Raw genomic sequence first — 22,160 nt, 5'->3', positions numbered from 1 at the left:
TGAATGGTCAATATCAATTTGGCCATTTTTGGAAAAACATGGCGTTTACTGGGAATATATCTATTTTATACACTTCAGAATTACTGCATTACATAATTCTCAATCTGTAGACATTTCAGAACAGCAGAAATATCCTTTTCCTTATTCCTGTGAGTCAGGCTGTGTGATGTATATCATTACTGGTTCCAACTTTGATTATAAGTTAGAGATAGAAAGGAGAGTTCTTTGCATTAAGTGTTAGCCCAACATTAAGAAACTGAATTATCTTCAAACTACAGGAGTTGCTATTTTTTGCATAAATGTGGATTTCTAAAGCTCCACATGTCCACATGGAATGAAACTCAATTTCATTTGCAAATTAATCTCTAATTAAATGAATGATTTATTGTGTCTTGCTGCGAATCCTTGGGTTATCGTTGTATATCCGCATGTCTTTTCTACCAATGGCAGATGTGTTGCAGTGGGTGGCAGCTGTGGAATGGAGGAGCACAGATTGCTAAGTGATTCACCCTGCTACTGGCATCTCCGTTACCCCATGAGTCTTTTCACTGACAGTGTTTTGATTTCTATTGGCTTCATGTGTAAGTAGCATGGTTTGGTGCTTTGACAGCTCTGTCAGGAAAATGACAATTCAGGTCTCATTGCTTGGAGGTTATTTTCCTTTCCTGTAACCCATTCTGCGGAAAAAAATGGGGCAGATGCAACTGAACATGACACGGAATTACAGTTTTAAATCTGTATTTTGATGGTGCTCAGTCTTTTAAAGTCCCAAGATCTACGCTACAAATCAGCTTCCAATCAGATGGCCGATGCTCTACTTTTATGCATAGACCAGAAACAAAAGTTTTGAGGGTTCAACCTGTGACATCTCCTGAAGTCTGAATTTTATTTTGTTCAGTGCTGTCAAATCGTCCCCCGATTCCCGCTTAGAACCCCCCATTTGATTCTCTCAAACAAATGTTCTACCTCCTTCCCCCTTCTATCTGCCTTTGAGTCGTTCAAAGTGTTGATTCCACCTCTGGAGGAATACATCAGGCATAAGGCCTGTTTCTTTCATCAAGGCATCAGCTTTAAAGTAATTTTCCTCCTCTCACAGGGAGCCAAATGGAGACGAGAAGATGTCGATTCTCTCATCTCTTTGTCTGTCCCCTTTGATCTCTTCCAACATGAATTCCCAATGCACAAAAAGTAAATGGGATTTTTTTTTCTCCCACTCTCTTTCTCTGGAGCATGGTTGATCATACAAAATTGACCAGAAATGACTCCTAATGACCTCTGTGTTTTACTCAGGGAAAAAAAGAATACCCCCACAACACAGTCCTTGCTGTCATTACACCTAGAGCATTTTTGTGATGGATGAATTATTCAAGGTGTGCTTGTAGATATAATAGCCTGAAGCGCTGATCCTGGGAACATCTTTATGAGTGTGTGCACGAAATGAGAAGGAATTTGTGACAAAAGGATGAGGGTTTGAGCAGGGCACGCACACCGGCACGTACCGTTGACTGTTGCATTTACAGTGAGCAGCTGTGATTTATCTTGTATTCCCTGTGCAGGAGCCCCCTCTATCTCAAAGAAAAGGTTAAAGCATATAGCCTAGAGGCAGTGCTACAAAGGTCAACATTCAGTTTAGGCATGGCGGATAGAAATAAAGGACTGAGAAGATATGTACTTCTCTCCTCTCTTTTGCCTCATGCTACCTCTGCTACTCTAAAAATACTCTCTTTTTAGTGTTTAGACTATTTATCCTTCAGTTGTCCCTATCCTTGCCCTCTTATACATGAGGCATTCTAAACCCATAAATGTGCCTAACCTTGATAAAGTCCTCTTCAGAGATTGCATCTGAGAAAAAGGAGAAGTATAATAATGGGTAACTAAAGGAGACCATAAACAAACAGTGTTCTCCTTATCCAACCCCTAAAGCAGTAAGCTTAAAGATGTACTCAGGGGACAGTCAGTGAGACAGAGCAATGATTATAAAACACACACAATGCTAAACCATTAAAGAAAAGAGATAGCAAAGTGAGGGTTGTAAAGACAGACCAGTGTCTTGGTGAGTCAGATGTGATGAGGTGATTAATCTGTTTTGGCTGTCCTTCACAGGCCTAGGGATGGTTACATGGTTACGGCAGTGCAAGGCTGCCCCCTTTTGGTCAAAGGAGGATAATAATAATGATAATGATAATAATACAAAGACCTGCTATGCTTCTTCCTCTTGTTCCTTGACTTTATTCACAGTTTGATATACTTTTGGGTCATATTTTGGATAGAAATAGTTTGATTTTAAAGCAAAAGATTACAGTTTACAAATCACATATATATTAACACATACCATTGATTATATGATTAATGATATTTATTATAATTTATGGCTATCTGAACAAAATATTAAATGTAAAATTACCTCAAAATAATAAATGTAAGTATCAAACCTCTTTCTACAAAGTTTTAATCTGCTTGAAGAGGGTCACTTAAAACTTTTGTAACATTTAGCAACATAAATCAGCAAATATGTATTAGGTTAATTGAAATTGAATGATTTTTAACATCTGAAAAGTGCGGCATGCTTTTTTATTTGAATGCTTGAAACGGTCAACTTATTGATTAAACAAAGATGAGCTTTAGAAGATTAAATCTTAAATATAGCGATAACATAATAACAGCTACATCTGTTTAGTGAAAAAAAACTGCAGATTATAATATAAGTGTTGAACTTTAGAAGGACTATATTAATTGATATTGACCCTCCTTTACATTTCCACAATGTCCTTCACTCAAAAAAAGAAACAATTTTTCAAAAACTGCATTCTATCAGACAATAAAGTACAAAGTGTGAAAAGGTCACTTTTCCACTTTGTTTAGCATTACTTTAATGAAAGGGGCATTTATGACTCAAACAAGCTTAACATCTGATCTACTGAGAGTAGCTTAGGGACATTAACCAATTCATGTACACCACCAATGAAAGTTGAAACTCAAGAAAAAATTATGTTTAGGAACAAAGACGAAATGTAGTTAGATTTTTACAAACCAAAGATATTTCTCCTCTTTACCAATGAAAAACCGGTGAGAAAGTTCAGGTCTTTCTTATTCTTATGGACATGGATTTAAGTAACAATTTCTTATGATAATGGTTAATTATTTCTTTCCATAGCTAAAGGAAATAAGCTCCCACCACCAAAAAGAAGAATCTCTCTTAACCAAGAAAGTTCATCACGTTTTCTTTTTAAAAGTGGTGTAAAGGGGGGATGAAGATTGCATAAAGATCTTCCTCATGATTAATAGAAAATTTTGCAAGATCTTTTCAAATTCTAAAATGTATAACAAAAAATTTACCAAATAGGTAACCAAACACTGAGATAGACTGGAGATCCGTTTCATACCCGGTGGGCACCAACCCAACCACGTCCCTGACGGAACAAGCGGCAGATGATGGATGGAATGTTTCCAAACAGAAAAGGTATAGAAACTAAAACATGGATGAACTTGTATTATTGCTTAAATCAAAATTCAGTCTATCCTTCCCTGTAACATATTTACAAATGTTACATGTTAACCTGACAGTGACGTGATATCAGCATTATGGGTAACAACATCAGGAAATAAATCAGGCTTTAAAAAAGCCCAACAGAATAATAAAGAAGGTTGCTTTAGGAACTAAGGAACTCCTCTAGAATCTCTGGAAATTATTTCACAAAGAGGAATTTTTGACAAAATGAGGAACATCATGGACAATAGTGAGCGTCCTCTTTATCAGACTGTTAATCCCAACAGAATGCTTTTAGTCAAAGGCTTTCTCCAGATCCAGTGCAAGACAGACCACTACAGAATTGGTTCCTGTCTACAGCTATCAACATCTACAACAACTTGTTAAAAAATGTGTTGTTTCTAGATGGTGGAATGACCTACCAAGAGCTACAACAACAGCAGCGTCCCTGTCTATCTTCAGGAAACTCCTAAAGACCCACCTCTGCAAAGATCATCTCCTATCCTAACTCTCACCCGTAGATCTGTACCCCTCTACTACTCTTTCTGTACTTCCATCTATCTCTTAGATGTCACCACTGATTCTGATTAGGGATTTTCTTCTAGAGAACTTACTTTCACGTTGATGATAACTGTAACATTGATTAGATTTTCACCATTGTGACACTAATCAATTCAATCTAATCAATTTCAATTTAAATAATTCAATTTAAAAATGGCAAATCTGATACAAAAATACTAAAAACGTTTAGACTTACTTTGATGCTTAATATCAATATAAGACATATGGGAAATACAAGAGATTACTGTGATATGCAAAAAAAAGTATTGGCTACCTCCAGCACCTCTTCTGGTGTTCCTCACCCTCTCTGGTGACGACCTTCACTATGCTACTGTGTATATAAAAGGTAATACTTATTAAATTAGGATACCATTAAACAGTTTGTTTCAGAAATTTAATTTGCTACAAGAACCACATGACAATAGATTTATTACCCCCATATTGATGTTTGAAGACCTTTATTTATATTAATCATGATTCTTATGAAAATATGACATTTATGATAAAAATAACCTATCAGACCAATAGGAAAAACATTTCTAATTCAACATGTGGGTTTAAGGTAAGTTTAGGGTCATTATTTATGAAAGATATTTTTAATCTGTGGAAGGAGAGTAATTGGAACCACAAATCTAATTTTTGGAACATTGCAAGTAGAGGAGTGAAATTCCAAAAAGGTTAGAAAACAACCCATTGGTCTTTGTTTCTAAGTTTGAAGATGTTTCTCTTCCCATCCAGGAAACTTTTTCAATTCAAAAACGGAATTTATTTATTTCTGTTAATTTAAAGAGACATTATGTAGGTTTTTACTGATAAATATCTTTTTAAAATAGCTTCTTTTATTCAACCTTTTACGACTAAAACATTGTTTGACAAGCAGACTGAAACCACAGTAATTCAGTTTTGATGCATCTATAAGTCTGTTGCTGATTTTCCTGAATTTATGCTGGTGAAGATTCTCAGTTAGGGTCGTTGTTGGCCTGGCTTAACATAGCACCTGTTCACCCAGGCCAACAAAGACCGTTACGATCCCCCAGTACATAGGCATGGGCCAGTTTCAGGTAGATCGCAGGCCGACACACCCTTAACGACTCCCCATTAAAAAAGGAGTGGACTTCTTTTTGGTTTAATTTGCATGTTTTCTAAGCCATAACAAGGCTTTTGATGGGCTTCTCTAAAGCCTGGAACTCAAAGCTACTCCAGACACTTTGAATGTAGAAATTTTTCTGGATGGGAAGCGAAACGTCTTCAAACTTGGAAAACAAAGTCAGTTGAGGTAATGTGAACTACTGTCTATGTGATCAGCATTTAAATTTTTAAATGAACTCGTAGGTGAATGCTTCCCTGTCCTGCATCATGTCTTGGTACATTATCACTGTCTACAGAAGACTGTTAACTCACCATTGAGAAAATTACAATTGTTTGCAAATGTCTCAAAAAGTAGAGCATTCAAAGTATTTGTACTTTTAAGTCTCTGAGGCAGAAATAAAGAACTTTTTTGAATGCATTGAATGTGAAGATCAATGTAACCGAAGATGAGAAGTGCAGGATAAGTAAATCAAAATACATCCTGCTTGACCTGTTCTAACTTCCTTCCAAATTATTAATTTTGGTGGACAAAAGACTATAGACCTGCTTTTTAAAAGTAATTGCTATAGTTACACAATTTCCACTGTTTCAATGACTGAGAAGACATTGTAATATTTTTATCAGAAAAGGATGTTCAACTCTCTTTGAGTTTTTAAGCTACATGAACGAGTTTGGCGCCCATCTTTGTTTTTCAGATGCTGATTTCGTCTTTTTTTTGTCTTGGTATTTATGATGTAAAAACTTTCAAACACGTTTTGTGATGAACATTGATTGATAGGTTGACAGTTTTACTAAAAGTGTCTCACTGTGGGATATTTTCAATATTCATAGCATCACAGATTACCTGCAAAATATATCTGTTTATTTGAAACAAACAAACATAAACATGCAAATTCAACTGGAAGAAGAGGTCAGCACCTTTGGGATGGGGAGTCGTTAAGGTCTTTGTTAGCCTCCAATTTTCCGATACTGGTCTATACCTCTAAAAGGGGGGAGTCATTAGTGGTATTATTGGCCTGGCTTACCAGGCGAGTTGTCTTGGTCCTCTGCAAGGTGATGAGGATTATGATAGAGGGAAGGAACCAACTCTATCGCTGCGTTGTGCGTTTATTTTTAACAAGATCAATCTTATTTATAAAGAATCCCATAAAATCATTACTGCTAAGAGCAGGTAGGATGGATGGTCCAACTAAGCTATGGCTCTGGGTGAGTTTGGCAAATGTATTAAAAAGAAATCTAGGATTATTCTTATTCTCTTCTATTAATGAGGAGAAATATGCTGCTCTTGCTTTACAAAGGGCCGCCTTTAATGGTCTTCTTTGGTTTGAAATGTACTGGGATTTTGTTTTTAGAAAAAAATCCTCTTGAGTTTTTCAGAGACTCCAGCAACTTATGGCATTGCGACGCTTTTGCCTTAAATCTTCTCACAGTTATGTTCTGCTGCGTGTCTTTTGGATTTCCTTGCTGATTTGACAAACACCCAGTTTGGGTATCCAGAGGTTTGAAGAGCATCTTTGATGTGTTTCTGTTCTTTGTGCTTCCCTTCTGTTTTAGAGGGGACATGCTCGACCTGATGTTGTAAGGTTCAGAGGTTTGTTCCAGTGGGTGGTGTGAGTCAAAAAGAAGATATTGGTCTTTGTCAGTGGATTTCCTATACACTTTAGTGTTGAGGTTTCCATCTCCTTCCATGCTTATTGAACAGTCCAGAAAAGGTATCTTTTTGTTGTCAGCATCCTTTCTGGTGAACTTGATGTTCACTTGATGCGTATGTATATATGCGTATGTATATATGCGTATGTATATATATATATATCAAATATTGACCGAATGGTAATGGCAAACCAACAGGACATTGTGGTGGTGGACAAAAAGCAGAGAAAAGCCGTTACGGTTGACAGCAATACCAAGTGACTGCAACATGAGGAGTAAGGAACATGAGACACTAGAGGAAAAACCAGGGGCTCAGAGAAGAGCTGGAGAAAACCTGTAAGGTCAAAGCATCAGTGGTGCCCGAGGTCATTGGGGTACTTGGGGCAGTGACCCCCAAGCAGGAGGATCGGTTACAGCAGATCCCTTAAATACGTCAGACATCTTGGTCCAGAAAAGTGCAATTCTAGGAACAGCATAAAAACTGTTCAGAACCCTCAAGCTCCCAGGCCTCTGGTAGAGGACCCGAGCATGGAGGTCTAGTAGCCTGTTATACAAAAATGTTTGTTGATCTGTGGAAGATGTTCCCTAATGTCAACTCATAAAGAAAAAAAACAAATTCTGTTACAAAATATTTTTTGTTTTATTTTCTATTGTTACTTGAAACTGCATTTTTTTTTATTAACACATTTTGTTTGGCGGATTTAGAATCATCATATTTTAATTATTACATAAGGTTATGCGTTTTGCTTTCACAAATGCACGTTTGAACACTTAATGCCGTTTAAAAAGAAAAAAACATAAGAGTACAGAAACAAATCAGAAATGTCTCACCCTATATGATGCCCTGAAAATCCACAGCTTGTTCTTTTGTTTCATACTCTACAGAAATACATTAGTGTTATTACAGCTAAATAGACGTTTGCCCCAAACAGATTTTTTATTTTATAGTTTTTTCCAAATTTAGATGTTTCAGATTTTCGTAAAGGGTACAAATCACACAAAGATAATAAATGCTGATAAAAAGAAGCCAACAATTTTTTCAATTAAAAGTCGGAAAAACTACCCAAACCAAAAAGTCTATGAAAGAGTTATAAAGCTCTACCTCTAACTGCTTCTTGTGTCATCTTTGGCTTTTTTGGCAGAATGTATTCAGTGACACTGTGACCTTTTAAGGTAATGCCCAAGTAATTTAAATCAGATTTACCTGCACACTTGAACCATATCAACCCATATCGTTTAATTAATTTCTCTGAGGTGGACTTGCTAGAATACTTTGAATCATTATCCTGCTGCACCCAAACTAGCTGGGGAAAACAATCATAAACTTGCAGGCAGACATTCTCCTGAAGATTTTTCTGCCAATGATCAGAATTCATCAGTCTATTGGTTTCGGGAATTAGACAATTTCTCGAAACACCAAATCGGCCCCCAATCATTACACTATAATATACCTGGGGCTTAATTTTACACTCGAAGAACACCACGTCCCAAAAAGCTCCACTCTTATCTTGTCTTATATTTTTTCTTAACTTGTTGATCATGAAATTTTGCATTTTGTTAAGCAGCTGTCAGACATACTTTCTAATGTGGAACTCTCCAATGTGTACCATTTTGTCAAATCCCATGATTGTTTTATTAAGAATTTATTTTAAAAATAAAAAAAGTGAGGCCTGAGGTGCTTAGGGTGTTCTAGAATTTGGCCACCTGGGATAGGTTCATCCATGTTTTACGTTTTTCTACTATTGCAGCTAATAACTGATGGTGACATTGAAACTTTTTTGATTAAGTTAAACATTTTGTTGTAAAGAAAAATAAAACCAGAAGAAATCAGTCAAAGGGGTGAACTGTTTTAAAAGCGATATAAACTGATTAAGATAAAAGAATCGGGGGAAAAAAACAATAACACAAGAAAGTCATGTATGTGTATACATCCCAAAACTCATTTAATCAAGCTTTCTGTTCCATGTACAGATACACCACAACACAGTTATAATCTCCGTTGATTGTGAAGTGTAATACTGCTTTTGTATGCAATGTTTAATCTCTTGAGTTATTTTGGAACAACGCTTTTTCTTTTTCTTCATAAACACTTTTAGGAATGTCAGCTAAATGAAAACAAATCACCATTAGTACCAAAACTACTGATTTTCAAGGTAAATGTTATCTCTAATATAGAAAAAGAATAAGTTTGCATGAATGTAATTATCGTTAACATCACTTAGCATTGAGTCTGAGCAACACTTTTGATTATCTTGAGCGGTAAAAAAAAATGGCTGACAAAGGCCATCTCCATGGTGCCTGCAAACAGGTAATAACATCTATTTGGTAACAAATCTGAGGGATAAAAACAAACACAGGCAATCCTTGCTCAAGTGCAAACCTATCCTTCTCCTTAGGCAAATCATATCAAGTGGTTATAAAAATGGTTATGATAAAATACAAAGTCAAACAACAGTTATAGTATTTTCAAAATGACTCTCACACCCATAAAATATTTCATTTGTGTATAACTAGCCCAAAAAATAAGGTAAACTCACTGCCTTTGTGCAAAGTAATAGTCATTTACTCATTACTTATAGCTTTGAGATATTTTAAAAGCTTTAGGGAAGAATTGCAAATCAAAAACAACAGAAAACTGTCAAATAGAGGATGGAGGAAAAAAGTGAGAAGCCATCATCAGGTCTGATTTGTGAATCAGTGATACAACTTTATGCAGCCTTGAAGGAGGTAAGGAGCTTGTAGAGAAATAGAGCTAATGAGGTAGGTTCTTGCTGTAAACAAAAAAGCAATAATTTCCAGTAAGAAAAAAAAAATTATTAAATCTTGAAAGGAAGACCGGGAAATCTGTGGCAACACGAAAGACTCCATCTTGTACACCTCAGTATTACACAGACCTAAAATTAATAACACAGCTCATAAAAATAAAAAAATAAAAAACAGAAACATTTGTATAACTCAAGAGGTAGTGGCTAACACCAGTACTTGAACTGTAATATGTCACTTCAGCATCGCTTAAGAGTCTGTGGAGTGTGTCAGTGGATGATTCCCTAACAAATATTATACACTTTGTTTTTGTTTTTTTTCTTTTCTTTTCTTTTCTTTTTTTTTTGGTTAATTCCCTGAGACCAGTTAATCATCCTGAGAGGACCTGTGAGTAAAAATGTAAAAAATACATCATACAAAAAGATGTTTCCATTGAGATTTGAGCATGAGCTGAAGTTTGGTCGACCATTTCTTTTACGCCGAGCTGCATTTGTGGTTTGATTTTCAATGCACGCACACACTCAAAGCTGTATATATATATATATATTTATAAAAAAAAAAAAAAACACTGTGTTGCACTTTCGGCTATAAGATGCTCTGATTCTGAAAGAGTAAGAGGAATAGCAAGCACTTCAGCAAGTCTTAACTTTAAATGCCTTCAAAAGAATCAAAATTTAAAAAGCCAAACCTCTTTGATATAGAAATATACCAAAAAGGTTGTTTGTATTAACATGGCTTTTAAAACACTCACATGCCAGTTTGATATAATTGTACAAAGTTATTTGATTTGTCAGAATATTAAGAAACAACTCCAAAGCGACCTTACATGAACATTGTGAGAAGTCGACTTCAGATGAGCTCTATTCACATTCAGTATGGTCAGAGAAGAGTTGTTAGTGTCAGTAAGTGCCACTAAAGCCATGCTTGGGATTCAAGTTATACCAAAAGCAACATAATCCATCCAGCTAGTTCTCCCTCTATTGTTTCGATTCTGGAGCAGTAGCAGCAGAGATGTCATCCAATTACCTAGCTGGTGCTGAATGACAAATGCTAGGCACTGACGGATGAGAAAATATGGTTCGATTATACTAAGAAACATAAAACAACACTGAGAAAAGCAGACATTATCGAAATTCACTTCCCAGAGGAAGAAGTTGTGAGGTATCATGTGAGTAAAGCAGCTATGATAATGAGGTTATGTTGGAAACTGCACCTTCAAGGTGAGTTTTGTGCTGTGAGCATACAGTACCTTGCAAAATTAGATATTTTTTACATTACAACCACAACTTCAAGTATTTTTGTGGGATTATATGTGACAGAATCACAAGTAAAAGGATATGTAGTTTTTAATTTAATTTTTTGTTCCAGTCAAGAATTTTAAAAGTATGCTGTTTATCAATACACAGACCCCTCAACCTCAGGCCCCCATTGAAAAATCAAATGCAAACTGAGTCTACAATTTTAATACATTTTCTATTATTTACACTCTATATAAGGTGGTTTAGAGTCAATGAATGATGGAATGAGCCTGTTAGTCTGTTTGAGACATTTTTTAAAGAAGAATGTAAGACGAAAATGCAATCTCTTGATGTGCAAAGCCAGTGCAGACACACACAGCAAGGGCTGCACCTCTTAGGAAACAAATACTGAATAACAATATTGATCGCTGTAAATCTATTTAGGACTGGAACAATTAATTGGATTAATTCTGATATATCCATTATTGAAATAATCGTCAGCTAATTTAGTAATCGAATAATTGTTAACTGGAGAATAGAGACACTAAAACCGGCCTTAGCTGTTCAGAAAAACCCACTTAGGGCAGTAAAAATACAAAGAATGTAAAAAAAATATATAAGCATTTTACATTTAAGATTTAAAAAAAATATATATATATATATGTCAATATGCTCTATCCAGAACTAACAAGTGGAAATGTGTTTGATTTTCACCTGGTTTAATTTCATAAAAAGTGTTCTTTAAGGAATCTTTGGCTACCCAACTATTAGTTGATTAATCAAAAAATAATCGACAGATCAATCGATTTGCAACCCTGAATCCATTTTTCTCCATCTTATTCTTTCATAACAAATTTCCCACACATTCTTTGCATGTTTTAACAATATGCTTAAATAAAATCTATAGTTTCTGTTGGACTGGAGTAAGTGTCCATGCAACAGGCCATGAATAGTACTGACATCCAGAGTTTTAACAACAGTACCAGTAATATTAAAATCAACTAAATATCCCAAAAATATCCCATCTTTGTGTTGATCTATCACATAAAATCCCAAATAAAAGTGTTGACATTTGTGGTTGTTTCATCATAAAATGTGGGGGGGGAAGGAAAGGGTATGATTAGTTTAACAAGGAACTGTATGAACTGATCAATATAAGAAAAAGTGGAGTATAGTTTGGGAAAAATGGAATAGTCTATGAGAAAAATGATTAAATAGAGGGAGAATTTTCACACACAATTATGTATCCCATGCACTTAAACAGGGCTATGCACCTATTTCAGAGCTAATTCCTTATATATGCTTACATAATGTTAATATAACTTTAATTATATCTTGTAACTTTACATATATATTAAAAACTACTTTGAACTAATTACGTAACAACCAAAATGGGAGTCTAATGATAAGGCCTTTACTTAACATCTAAACTATGATTTAGACTGATTATATATTTTTCTTATATGACGTTTCTATCTGTGATAATATGAAACTTGTAGAGTTAACAGCCGTGACTCTATCTTGAAGAAGACAGTGCTCCGGTTTGACAATTCTGATTTCTTTCAGAGTATCCATACCACACACTTTCCTCCTCTGTCTTAGTCTTGCACTTGTTCACACTTCAACAATCAGTTGGTCCGGTCTGTGTCAAGAGATATGTATGGAGGGTTGTGATTAGAGAGAATGTACACATAGCAGCTTGGTGGCTTTTTAAACAGCCCCTCAGGAATGCATTAAGTTTCTCCAAAAGGTCCTTAGAAGCCAAGCTAAAAGTCCGATTGGGTCTGGATTATTACTTAGAGGGATGCAAGCTCTTAAGAGTTGGCCTCTAATCCTTTTTCAAATGAGCTACCATGTGTGCTGCGAAGATGCAATCAGGAATTTTTCTCTCTTCAAATGATTGCGCTTACGGTATAAAATTGTGGCTTTAAGTCAGCAACATAGGTGTGTGTGTGTTGGTTGGGGGAGGGCTTCTAAAATAGCCCCCTTTCAGGTCCAAGGGGTAACAGAAATAAAACAGTCATCGAAACCTACAAACAAATCACATTTCACCAATGAGCTGCAACCTCTGAAACATAAAGAATTATTCCCTGCAGTCACCTTTCCAGCAGTCGTTTCCATAGCTGCACCAGATGACTGCAAGTCAGTCACACACATTCATGCACGTCCGTACCCCGCTGATCGTTGCCGCAGCTGTGCTGGTTAGAAAAATAATACATAATGAAAATAAAGAAATAAAAACCTCCCATTTATTCACAATTGTGAGGTAGACGAGGAGGGAGGGGTAGGGAGGGGGGCTTCAGGTAACCTTGATTGAGGATAGACTCGAAGGTCAGAGGCTATGCGCTGGAATCAGTTCACCTCTATAGGATCTTTTCAGGATTTCCTCCACCTTTGGGTCCATGAGCTGCGGTGTGTTTGGGGCTCCTCGGGAGATGAGGAGGATCCCTCCAGGGGAGACGAGCTTGAGCGCTCTTCCTCCTCAGGGAGGCCGAGGTGGGGCCCGGTGCCTGATGCGGAGGCCGAGGTAGACGCTTGTGGGTCCTGAGAGCCTACGGCGGGTGCAAGCGCCTTGTGAGGACACTGAGCAACCATGTGTGTGATGCTCTGGCAGTAGTGGCATTTCTTTGGCTGTGGGGGCAGGCCACACTCCTTGGCATGGTGATCCAGACCTCCACAGTTATAACAGCTGCCAATGACAAAAAAAAAGTTTACAATTAAATATCTGTGTGGTGTTAATCTGCATCCATATTTTACCGTATTTGTTGCTAAAAATCCTGCAACCTTTTCTTAATTTTTTATTTTCTACAAGGATTCCTTTGTGTTATACTCTAATCATTGCAGAGTTTCCCCACATCTGCAAACAAGCTGCATACATTTAGATTTCTCACTTTTTAAAATTCTGATTGGTTACCACTATCAAAAAAACTAATCTTAATGATAAATCTGAAAGGAAATTAACAGGAAGAAAAACATAATCAGTGTTTCCCTTTTAAGATTACATAATTTTCCTATTATTTGTTCTGTATTTAAATCATTCTTATTGTTATCATGGAGCAAAAAAAAAAAAACTCACATCTTTTAGGATAAATCCATAACCATGATACTGATCTTTTTTATGTGTTTATCTGTTATGCCAGCTGACATAAGCTACGTAAATTGTAATTTTCTTATCTAAGAGAATGCATTTGATTTTACATGTTTGTTATATGTAAATAACTGCAATATCTAAATAAAACAACAAAAAAACACCCCTTTTAAGTAATAAAGTACCATTGAAACTGCCCCGAATGATAACTTAGTAAAAAAGGAATGTCAAAATTTCACATTTTTTTAACTTCAGTAGCAATATGGAATTTATTAACTCTTATTCATATCGATATTAAAAACTGAGGGGTTTTTTTTCTTAGATTAATACTTTTTTTACAATATATAAGGTATATCATTCAAAGGTATACAATATAAAATGTATGCAATACATTCTATTTTAGCACAAAAAGGGTAATTCCTGCACAGTATAAATGATAAAGCCTTAAAGGCATAGTGGAGGATGCTGTTTTTCCGGGTGGATCATCTTAATACGAGTTCCTCCTAATTGTCAATCAACATGGTGATACGTTTACTTAAGTCCGTCCTACATGATCGTCCACATTTTTACTTGCCGGTGGTGAGTCTGACATAGTGGAAAAATTGCAAATCTTCTTTTGGAAAGTAAGCCTGTATGAGTGATGCAAACAGAAACTTTTAAACAGAGCGTGCACGAGGAGAAATTGGCTCGTGCACGCTCTTGCACACGTTTAATAGGCGTGTGAATGGGTTTAGGGCTGTGCATGTGCATGTGGAGATGGCGGGTCTTTGAGAAAATGTGCAAATATCCTCCACTATACCTTTAAGGTCCAAAACAAAAGAAGTGAGAAATGAGTAAAGGGGCTTAGAAAACATAAAGTTTTGTACAAAGCCTTATCCTTTGACTTGACAGCTTAACGGATGCCCTATCAAAAGGACAGATTTCAACATAAATTACCATCAGTAGCTTATTAATTCAAAAGCTTCAGGAAAGTGTGTATTTGTGTTTTTGATTAGAACCTGATAACAATGCAGAAAATTTCTTTTAAGCAATACTTACCATAAAATCTAAAGACAGAGCGAATAAATCACCACTGTGAACTAGTGTTGCTCTGGTAACAGAACAATTATTGGTGATTAAAAATGACTGAATGAAATGCAATATTCCCTGTTTTCATAATGAAGGGGTTAACATGCAGAAATGTACAACCTGGATATTCACTTCCAAGAACCTAGAAATAAAGATGATCTCTGGAAGATGTTGAAATGTTTCAGGCTGTTTCTAGAAGTACAAGATCTGGTTGATTTGATTTAGGGTTTGTTTTGTTTCTAACCAACGTTAACCTCATTGATCTAAATTGTACACCAGAAATTTCCCTGTTAATTAGATCAAAATTCCCATTATTCCTCTGTGTAAACACATTAAAACACAAAGGACATGTTTTTATTGTTTTCCTATTTAATTCAGTAAAAAGTAACAAACACCAAATAATCAAAATAAACAAGACTACCCTTGTTATCCTTTTATTTGACTCAAAACTACAACCTTCATCTTTTTTTAAATGATCCGTGTTTCAAACAAATATTTTCTGAATTAAAAGAGCGAACAATCGAATTTCAATGTTAAATCAAATTTGGTTGTTTGGAAAGAGAGATTTAAAAACAAGAAATCTATTTGTCTGATTACAAGTTTTATCATTTGTCATTAAAATAATAATAAATTACTCTTTGGATTTTGATAAATGATGATATTGACTGATAAAATGTATAACTAAAACTGAATAATGTCTAAAACTATTACTAATCCATGTTTACACACACATAAACCCATGTTCATATATAAGAGGGAGAGAAACAGAAAAATAATTAAATATAATCTTCATGAAATAAAATAGGAGATAGAATTTGTCAGACAGAATTTCTTATTTAATAAAATTCCTAAGTAAGGGGATATTAGAGGTGTAGCAGTGTGTTCGTAAAATGCAGCAGCCAGTAGGGGTCAGCATCGCACCTCTTTAAAAACAGCTGCAGCATTGAGCATGCTCACTGTGACCAATGACGTCACAGGGATGTACCTGCCATGAATCCAACACCGGCTCCTTCCAACCTTGGTAGAAGTTACACACTTGACCTATTACCGGATCAATTATCCAGAATGAACTGAATTATTCAGCTGTGTAAAACAACCAGGGAGCCTTTCTCTCAGATACAGTTTCCGGCTTTCCAACAACAGCGTTTATGTTCTAAATATCCAGAGGAGCACAACAATACCCCAGGTGTTTTCCAGTAACAAAGCGTGATCGACTGGGGTTTTTGAATACAAATGCATTCTTGATACAATACAGTTGCATTTACTCTAACCGGCCTGATTTGGTGCACATTGAATGAAAGCGTTATCTTTCCCTCTGAGGACAGGGAACACACTCACCTTCCAGGTGTTCTCAAGGACCCTCACATCACAGCTTTTGATGGATTTTAGAATAGCGCCAATTCAGAGTGTTTTAGAGAACATAAAACGATTGAGCTGCGGCAGCACAGCATATTTGTGATTACACTGTCAGTAATATAAAAGCTGGCAAATTGATTTAAAATGGCGCTTATGGCGGGCAGAAAGCTCTGTTCATTTTCATATTACGCCACACAATAACCATGGCAACAAGCATGTAAGGTTGACTAGACTTAATCTATAATGTCCCCTCCGAAAGGGCTGAATTCTATACATCTACAAATGTCTGTTTCATTGCAGATACATTTTTCACACACATACACACATTAAGTATCTACAGACATATCAATGTTGATTAACTAGAAGTATAAGGCCTACCGATCTCCCTTTGGTTTACGTTTCTGGAGTGGGACCTTCCCTTTAGGTCTCCTCTCACTGCCCGCACACGGCCCTCCACCAGGTCCAGTCACCCGCACAGACTCCAGGCCCTTAGAAGACTTCTTATACGTGAACTCCACCTGCTCACCCTCCTTTAAGCTGCGAAAGCCCTCCATCACCAGTTTGCTCTGTTGGGAAATTGACAATAAATATCTAAATGAGTCGGTTCCCAATTTTAAAGTGAAAAAACATGGATAGCTGCAATGGTGCACACAGATATTTGCAATGTATTTTTGGAATGCAGTACAAGATGAAACGTTCCAATCAGCCAGCTAAACATCAAAATTGAACAATTTTCCCTTCAGCTGCTGTGATTATTTAAAAGCATAAAAACAAAGAAGCCTCACCATCTTCTGAAAACAAATTTGATAGAAAATGCAACTTGACCAAACATAAATAATTTCTGATGCATATATCAAATTTCTCCTGTAACTTATCTAAGGCTGCAACTTTTTGGTGAATTGATTAATCAAATAATAATCGGATGGCAAACGGTTCCTTAAGAAGAATTTAGAATGAATCTAAACCAAGTGAAGATAAAACTGCACCCTTTGATAGCTTTTCTGGATAGAGCATCTTACTGAACAAAAAGAGGTTTTTGATAAATGCAAAATGTTTATTGTTTATAGTTTTGGTCTTATAACTGCTATTGGGTTGCTCTGTCAGCTAAACGCATGTTTTAGAGTTTCTATACTCCAGTTAATAATTAATCGATTACTAAATGAGTTAATGATTATGTCAATGATCGAGTAATCTCCATTATTCAGATCTAAACTCGTTTTTTTTTTTTTTTTTTCCTGGCTTGACTTAAAAATTTGAATTACATTAAAAAAACCTCGTCTGTGATTTTTTTTTCTTCTCTTTTATGTTTTAAGCCAAATGAGGACAAAAATCTAAGATGGTTTATCAGAGTGAGAAAGAAAATAACAGAGAAATTGTCACTAGAAAAATCTGTTTTACTTCCGTGTTTAATATAAATTAATTATGTTTTTATTAGAGCAAAAAAATATATAATATGAAAAATATCAAAAAGCTGTTTTAAATTTTATGCAATTATTCCTAATTTCTAAATCTGTAGCCTTTTTTTTTCTTTCATATGTTAGAAGATCAGCTCTTAAACACTGGAAATATCTACAACCCAGGAAAACAAAATTAATATATAATATGAAAAATATACATACACACACTTTATATTCATTAAAGGGTTGAAAACTAAGAACTTGCTCCATTGTATACATATAAATACATCAGTTGACATTATGTACTTTTATTCATTTTTTTGAGTTAAGTATAAATCTAAACCACAAAAATAAGAATGTGTTTTCAATACTTTCTTTGTAAATTAACCTGCAGAGCATTTTGTCTGTTTTACATTTAATAGTCAATCAAATAAAACCATAAATTTGGACTCTAAGACCTCCTAGAAGCAGTTATTAGCATTGAATTGGGAAAAAAAAAAACTACTAAAATAAAAAAAAAAAAATTAAGTTGGGCAAATTCTACAATATTAAGAATTTTGTGACAAAACAATAATACAGCTGTCCACTGAATCAAAGCTGAGTCTCGACAAGATTTTCAGGCATTTGAAAACAAATTAAGAAAGAAAGAAGAATTTAAATTATGTGGAGTTAAAGTAATGCTATCTCTTAGAAACCTTGCAAAAACTATTTCAATTCACATAGCATTTTGTCTTTACTATATTAAAAATGCTATTGCTTTTTTTCTTTATGTTCCTGTTAAATCTGTGTCTGACAACTCCACACCCATAGGGGCAAATTTAACACATACATAGCGAGCAATCACCACATATATTATAACTGCGAACAAACAGCTCTTCAATTAACACTTTCTAAAACCAAATTGCTTTTCACAGAACACCATCCATAAACACAAAATAAATGTTACTATGTGGGATTTTTCACAGCGGTACATGAAGTAAAAAAAAAAAAAAATCACCTTAAATGAGACAGAGGCTCTTTTTTCTAAACATGCTATATCGATATAACATGACGGTTTGTCCTTGCCGTGCTCTCTTTATCTACTATTACAGAGATGCCACTTCCTATTCCTTCTTCAGCCTCAAAAGAGAAAAGGGATAGGGATGCCATCGTTTTCGTTCAACACCTTCACCATCCATCTTATCTACATGATCCCAGCTATTGATTTAGTTACTGCACAACCAGCAGACAATGATTTATGTCTCGTTGATCGAGACAGAAATGGCAACTTATAGGCACTGTATCCGTGACCTTCGCGAATCAAGGCGAGCCCTGCAGATCCTGACATAGGTAAACACACACACCCACACAAGCAAGCAGCATGCAAGAGCAGGCCTACAACCTGCTATACATCAAGGACTATAAATAACAAATGCTGGCTATCTGTAAAAGCAATGCCGGCTAAAGACATGGTGTGTAGGAGAGAGGAGAAAATAGACGCTTATATCAGAAAGAATGAAACACTAAAGTAAAGAGCCAGAATAGAAAATTCACTTGGAGGCTATTTTTCCACCTCAACCCCACTGCAGTTATAGGAAGCTAAAAGCCATCTATATGAGTCTTATATTTACTAATAAATATATACAGGAGGAAGAAATAAGGTCAGTGTGTACAACAAAGAGAAGAAACTACAAAAAGCTTAGTGGATGAGCGCCGTGCGCTTTGATTTAAAGCTTAAAATCGGCTAAAAGTTTAGAGATTTTCATGTGTATAGTTTACATTAAACAGCAGCAAAGGAGTCCTATTTATTAAATCTTTTCAGGTGAAAATATCATTGATAAAAAAAAGAGGGAAATTTTTCAACATTTGTTTGTTTATAATGACAAATGATCCAAAAGCGTTGATGAAAACTTTTAAATTCTTTATAATTTTTATTGATTTCATAAAACCATTCTAAATCATATCTGAAAGGCCTGAAGGTTTAAAAAATGAGGAAGCATTTAACCAATAAGCTAAAACAAACAACTTTAGATAAAAGTTTGACACGCATTTGAGCATTTTATTTTGCTTTTCGTACGACAAATTACCCATCATTATTTCAGTCTAATTTATGCTGTATTACAGCAAATTTATTTGGAGATTACTGCTATTTTTAATAGACAACCGCAATTATTCACATCTCTGGTAGATTTAGATTTGTAGTAATTATTTGATTTTATCAACCTGTTTTTTTTATAACTAGAAGTAGCATTTATGTTTTGGAGTGGCCCAACCATAGCCTCCATTTTAATCTGTGAAAGGAGTCGATTAAGGTGATTTAAAGAGGCCTTCCAAGCTCAAAGACTTGGAGTTGATCACAAAAAAAATATTTCAAAATAACAACAGGGCCAATTAATCTAATTAATTTATTAATTAATTAAGACTAAATATCTTACAAGTGATTATTTTAAGGGTATATTTTTTTTCACATGCAATTCTATTGATAAAAATCCTATTCCTTGTATTTTCTTTGGAATGTGTGTCTAATTTCCTATCAGAAACAAATATTTGACTCAAATAATAAATAAAGAACGTGTTCACCGAAGGTACGGACACAGCACTTTGCAAATATGCAAGTGTATTGTTTTATTTTTGTTCAACTTTGGTAGTTAATTGAGTTTCGAAGCAATCCTAACTGCATCCGTTAGAGCGAAAAATCCAAAACAAACAAAATAAAGAAGAACAAATATTTGAAATGCACATACAGAAAAGCTGTTTAAGCATGTAAAGTCTAATAAATAAATAAAAACATTTGTTAAAGTTAAAGATTTTACATACTTTGATGCAAATGAACAGATGGAAGACTTAAAGTTTTATTCAAGCTATTGACTGTAATAAAACCACACCAAACTCAAAGCAATGAAAAATAGATTTTCTTTATTAGATAAATATATTAGATATTTTTCCAATAATTTTTATAAAGGGATTAGAAGAGCAAAATGACAAAATTCTATCAAAAAAGACAGGATTAATATAAAAAAAAGATTATAATACTTTTTTTAAAGTACCTCAAATAAATTTTTCTACTTTATAATTTATATAGTTACACAGAAAATATTTAGAAGAAGAAATGATACTTTAATGGCCTATAACTTAAATCTTTTGTTCATTTTCTCACTTCTGTTATTGAGCTTAACAGGATACACTCTCATACATTCAGACATTATTGTCAGATCTTTTTTTTTTTAAGCTATAAATGTATATTTATTCTAAATTATGATTAACAAGCTGTAATAATACTTGTATCCAGAAACAACTGTCCAAAGTGTTTTCTCAAAATTTTAGTTTTACAAAATTGAGCAAAAGATCACCTTTAAAGCTTTTCTGCATTCTAGTTTCTACAGTAAATGTTAAGGCTAAAAGTCAACAATGTTATATAATAATAACTACAATGACTTTGTTCAAATAGTTAGCATATTTCCCTGAGACGTTATTTCTAATTATCTGTCTGCAGTTGCAGACTTTTGTACAGTCAAGGCCATTTTGCCTTTTTAAAATTAGTCCTCCCTTCTAGTTATTCAGATATTGGATTTTTTTAAAGAATAGAAGAAGAATATGAGAAGGAAAATGACAGAGGAACATTTCTGTAGTGCAGATGCAAGACAAGGAATAAAGCAGAAGGACGGAGCGGTGACTCACATATGAAAGTCGGCAGGTTGAAATCACTGACACTGACTAAACCGGATTATTTGCAGTTATTAAACCCATTAATATTAGTAAAGATTTTTTTTTATACAATTGGTGAAAACAATGTTAGTCAGTTAACAGAACATAATATTTTCAACATTAAAAATGAAGGAGTTATCACTATTATTTAAAAAACTTAAACAAATCATGAATAAATAAATAAAATAAATAATGATGGAATATAATATAAAATTAACATTATAATCTTTGGTTTTACATAGCTCACTAAAGTCGCCCCGTTTCTTGGAAACTAATGTTAAATCTGATTGATTTTATTGTTTCCATCTATGAACCAAGCAGCTGACTGAAAGGCAGTCAATTAGGGGAAATCTATAGGAAGCGAGCAGAAATCTGTGCCCTTCCCCCACTAAACATTGAATCATGATGAATAATCATCAGCTAGTCTCCAGATTGTGTGACAAAAGTATTTCCCTTTCCTTTCCTCCCTTCATTCACCAAGCAGTTTCTCTCTCCAGGTCAAAGTTGACGGGTGCATCTCAAAGTCCCCCACCCCACACAAATGCTCACTTACACACACACACACCCCTAAGTTCCCATAATGCACCACTGAGGAAACTACACAACCTCTTTTGTTCTGCAGTAATGCAGGAAAACACACACAAATTATCACAAAGGAAGCAGCAACCTTCTCAGGTCTCACATGAGCTCCACATCATGCACTTTGAACAGCAGATGCAGTGAAGCCTTTTAACACTAAACCTATAGCATGCACACGTTACCATGTACAGGAAAAGAGG

General features: G+C 34.9%; 1 protein-coding gene across 3 annotated transcripts in view; it reads right to left on the bottom strand.

The window, feature by feature from the left end:
- Positions 1-8,705: 8,705 nt before the first annotated feature.
- The window catches only part of lin28b (lin-28 homolog B (C. elegans)), a 35,316-nt gene continuing 21,861 nt past the window's right edge, over positions 8,706-22,160 (bottom strand). For all 3 annotated transcript variants that reach the window (XM_038278671.1, XM_038278673.1, XM_038278672.1), the window contains 2 exons: positions 16,679-16,866; positions 8,706-13,477 (listed from right to left, as the gene is read on the bottom strand). In XM_038278671.1, the coding sequence (XP_038134599.1) occupies positions 13,165-13,477; positions 16,679-16,866 (501 nt within the window). In that variant the 3' untranslated portion in view covers positions 8,706-13,164. The remainder of the gene's footprint in view (positions 13,478-16,678; positions 16,867-22,160) is intronic.

Source organism: Cyprinodon tularosa, unplaced genomic scaffold, assembly GCF_016077235.1.
Source record: "Cyprinodon tularosa strain WSP-4 unplaced genomic scaffold, ASM1607723v1 ctg143, whole genome shotgun sequence".
In the NCBI taxonomy this organism is placed as follows: domain Eukaryota; kingdom Metazoa; phylum Chordata; class Actinopteri; order Cyprinodontiformes; family Cyprinodontidae; genus Cyprinodon; species Cyprinodon tularosa.
Note: the sequence above shows the minus strand (reverse complement) of the source record. Positions and strands in the feature narration are given on the sequence as shown.